General features: G+C 36.4%; 1 protein-coding gene across 1 annotated transcript in view; it reads left to right on the forward strand.

The window, feature by feature from the left end:
• The first annotated feature begins 880 nt into the window (after nt 1–880).
• The window catches only part of cplx4a (complexin 4a), a 9,152-nt gene continuing 6,209 nt past the window's right edge, over nt 881–3,823 (forward strand). Inside the window, exons 1-2 of the mRNA XM_015040536.1 lie at nt 881–1,222; nt 2,321–2,408. Coding sequence (XP_014896022.1) covers nt 1,059–1,222; nt 2,321–2,408 — 252 coding nt within the window. The 5' untranslated portion in view covers nt 881–1,058. The remainder of the gene's footprint in view (nt 1,223–2,320; nt 2,409–3,823) is intronic.

The following is a 3,823-nucleotide window of genomic DNA, read 5'->3' on the forward strand; positions in this document are numbered from 1 at the left end:
ACATACATCATCAATAATCACCTTATCACAATTTTATAAAAAAAAAAAAACCTAATAAAACCACTGACTCATTGTGTGAACCTACAAAGTAAGGTTCTTTTTTCTGGAGCAAAAAGTACTGCTGTGTACTTGGATGCAGCTGGAAAGAAAAACAGTTGGCATGTTGCAATGTTTTAGTGGAAATTAAATGAGAACATATTAGGTTGAGCAGGAGATGAGCTCACATTCCTACTTGGTAATCACAACATTATCTTCACCTGAAGCCGTTTTGTTCTTGAAATTATGCTTGGAAAAAAATGGTTTAATACCAGAGGAGAGAATGCTGTTGCGCTACTTGTATGTAACTAATCTGTTTATGTGTTTGTAAAAAGAGCTGCAGGTCTACGAAAACCATGGAGTGACTCCTCCCCACTTCACACCTTTAGCCAGTCACGTTTCTATTCAGCAATAGCATTGGATGAAGGATGGCTTCATTGGGATAAACAAGAATACAGTATAATCCTGCCCCTCTCTCCCCTCTGCTTGATCTCAGCAGTGTAAGCTGCACATGGGCCGATCTGAACTTCTCTAATATGATTAGGCAGCAGTGGGTGGAAGCACACAGCCTCTGTTTTTGGTTGAAAGAGGCTGTCCATGTAGCCTTAAGGCCTTCTGTGCGTTTTGGTAAAAGTTGTGCCTAAAAAAAGTGCTTCAAACCTTAAAAATTAATTTGGAAAAACATCCAGAAAGGTCTCCACGATTTAAAAATAGATACAAAAAAAAAAGAAAAGAAAAAAGCAGGCCATCTGCCTCTTAGTATAGTGAAGCAGAAGGGATTAAATCCAGATTATGGCGGGCTGTGTGTGTGTGTTTGTGTGTGTTTGCGTACCCATGTATGTGTCTGTTGCTTGTCATCAGTGTGTCCTTGACTCTGTAGGCAAGCAGGAGGTTAGCTAGGGAGCTACCACTGGATTGGAAAGCTACAGGAAGCGAAAGCGAAGCACCAGGAGAACCGTTTACTTTTTCAGTCCTGGAAAACATCCCCCTCCTTGGAGAGTAGACACTCGGAAGAACTCGTGATGGCTTTTTTGATCAAGAGCATGATTGGGAACCCACTGTCAGGAATGGGTCTTGGTGGTGGAGGCGACAAAGAGGAGGAGGCCACTCCGTCAGATCCTGCAAAAGCAGCCGGGATGACACGCGAGGAGTATGAAGAGTACCAAAAACAGTTGGTAGAGGAGAAGTAAGTAGAAACATGGACCAAACTACACTTTGAGCAGTTGCCACTGGTGTGTGGGAAACAGAATGGCTGCAGGGAATAAAATCTGACCTTGACATATTGTTTTGTTACTTTCAGCCTCACCGCTTTTCCCTCACTGTCAAAAGTATACATCTTTGATTAACACACCAAAAAAAAAAAAAGAAAGCACAATAAAATAGCTTCTATTGTTTTTGAACAATTAAAAAGTTGAGTTCTTAAAAGAGGCGTCTGTTTCTGAAGGTCACAAAAGAGACTAACCAAGAAGATTTTTTTCTGTATACATTTTGTCTGTGTGGCTAAATATAGTCTTTTGGTTCTTGAAAGATAAGATTAAATTATGGCATTCACACACACACACACACACAAAAATGCATAAACATTTAAAGTAAAATAATATGAACGTCACAAAAGAAAAAAAACTATTATTTTTAAAACAGTCTGGCAGTAAAAATGGTTTTAAATTACATCTGACTTGGAAAGATGATGCGTTTGAAAACCACTCCTGTTGTGATTGTTTTTACTAAATTCTAGGTAATCCTGGATTGGTAATCTCTTTAAATGGCTGAGGTAAAGTGCACTAGGAGCTTTGTTGAATATGCAGGAATATATTGACTCAAACATTTGTTTTACAGAGGGAAGTTGAATGATATATATTAAAAAAAATTAAAACAAGACAATTATTTACATGTTTGATTTTGTTCTGCAGATGTGCAATTATTTTACTTCACGACCATAACTTGGGTGAAACTAAAACGTTCATAGAAGCCATCTCTATATTTATTTTGTCTTTGTAGGCAACCAAGCAATAATGTAAAGAGTAATTGGCAATGTTGCTAAGGCATTCCATGAAAGAGTATGAAGTATACTTTGTTGTTGGCCTTTGGATCTACAAGGTTTTCATACATTTCCAGCATTGACATTTCTTCCACATGCTTAACAAGTTAATCACAAACTTATATATGCAAGTCAATGAAAAAGCTTGTCTAAATACGGGATATATTAACTAATCTGTAATGTGTTTTTGTGACCAAGAGTAAATAAACTTGAGATTGTTTTATTTTATTTTTTTCATTTGTCCAGGATGGAAAGGGATGCAGATTTCTTACACAAAAAGGCAGAGCGGGCAACGCTTAGAGTGTGTCTCAGGGACAAATACAGACTGCCAAAGGTAAACATATGTTTTTATCTTTACACGTTGGATAATATAGTTGTCTTGATTCAGCATGTCAGGAAACTTACCATAATTTCTAACTGACTGAATAGTACCTTTTCGTGGTTTAATTTAGGTATTTTCCCACTTATTTAAAGGAAGAAGTTGGTATTCACTGGAAATAGTGTCATTAATTGAAGGATTTAAATATATGTCCCATTTTCATTTAGAAGTCATGTTTTTTTTTTTAAATTTCTTGTTTAAAATATTAACAGAACAGTTAAAAATATTCAAAAACCCAAAATGGCTTCCATCCATTTACAGTCATAGCTGCAGCAACTCAGTGTTTGTTTGGTATTTTGGCGATAACACTATCTCACACTTGCAACTTCATTTGATGAACGTGTTGCTAAAGTGTTCAAACTTGCAAATACTAAGGAATACATCATTATTGTATTGCTGACAGACACACACCTGGTCACAGATCATTACAAATGGGGAATCCAGTCATTTTTAAAACTGGCAACTAAAACAAGGTTAAGCTCAGTTTCACGCCACGCCTTGATCTAAGTCAAACTTTGGAGATAACCGTGCATTGTCTCTACACGTTTCTTATCAGACGTTTTTTGTACAGATTTTTAATTTGGAAAATAATGGTGCCAAAATGAATGCTGGGTATACTACCAAAGTTAGCCCAAGTACCTTCGTGTGTGGTTTCAGAGCTAAGGTGCTGCACAATCCCATCCTTACCAAACTCAAAGAAAATATTTACATCCTTTAAGATGCAATTTAACCACATGGCCAACAAGACAAAACATCGGGTGTGATACTATCCTTGAGGAAATACCTTATGCACTATCCATGCACTGTGTTTTATCAATGACTTGAGGAATCTGAAAACCTGGTTTGAGATTGTTATTGTATAATCTTGAGTAAAATATTGTGATTCCAGTGTCATAGTTATTTCAATAACTTTAAACAAATATGCTAAATCAAATTGTTCTACTGCATAAATAATCTAGCACATCAATTGTTACAGTTCATTCCTAAATTTGATTTTGCTACATAGATTTCAGTAGAAATTTTGAATAAACATTCATTAGAAGTATAAGTACTTCTTGTCTATGTACCTATTGCTTAGAAAGTTGGTGTTTTACTCTCTATAAAGTAATTCAGGTATAAAAAGCCAATATCAGATCTTATTTGGCCAGGCTGGAGGAAACTCCCTCCCACCTCCCCACCTTTCTCTGGCATCTAATTTAAGGGATTTTTAACTGTATGACATAAAACTCTATTATTTTGTGAAGCTGATTGTTTACTCAGTTTGCAATGATTCCGAATCCAATTGAGTGGTTTGGATAATTATGAAGCTAAGACTAAACTACAGGTTCAAAGAGGATGAAATCCAACTACGCCCAAATCACCCCCCTCCC

The sequence above is a fragment of the Poecilia latipinna genome, unplaced genomic scaffold, assembly GCF_001443285.1.
Source record: "Poecilia latipinna isolate Pla-1442-1.1 unplaced genomic scaffold, P_latipinna-1.0 Scaffold515, whole genome shotgun sequence".
Taxonomy (NCBI): domain Eukaryota; kingdom Metazoa; phylum Chordata; class Actinopteri; order Cyprinodontiformes; family Poeciliidae; genus Poecilia; species Poecilia latipinna.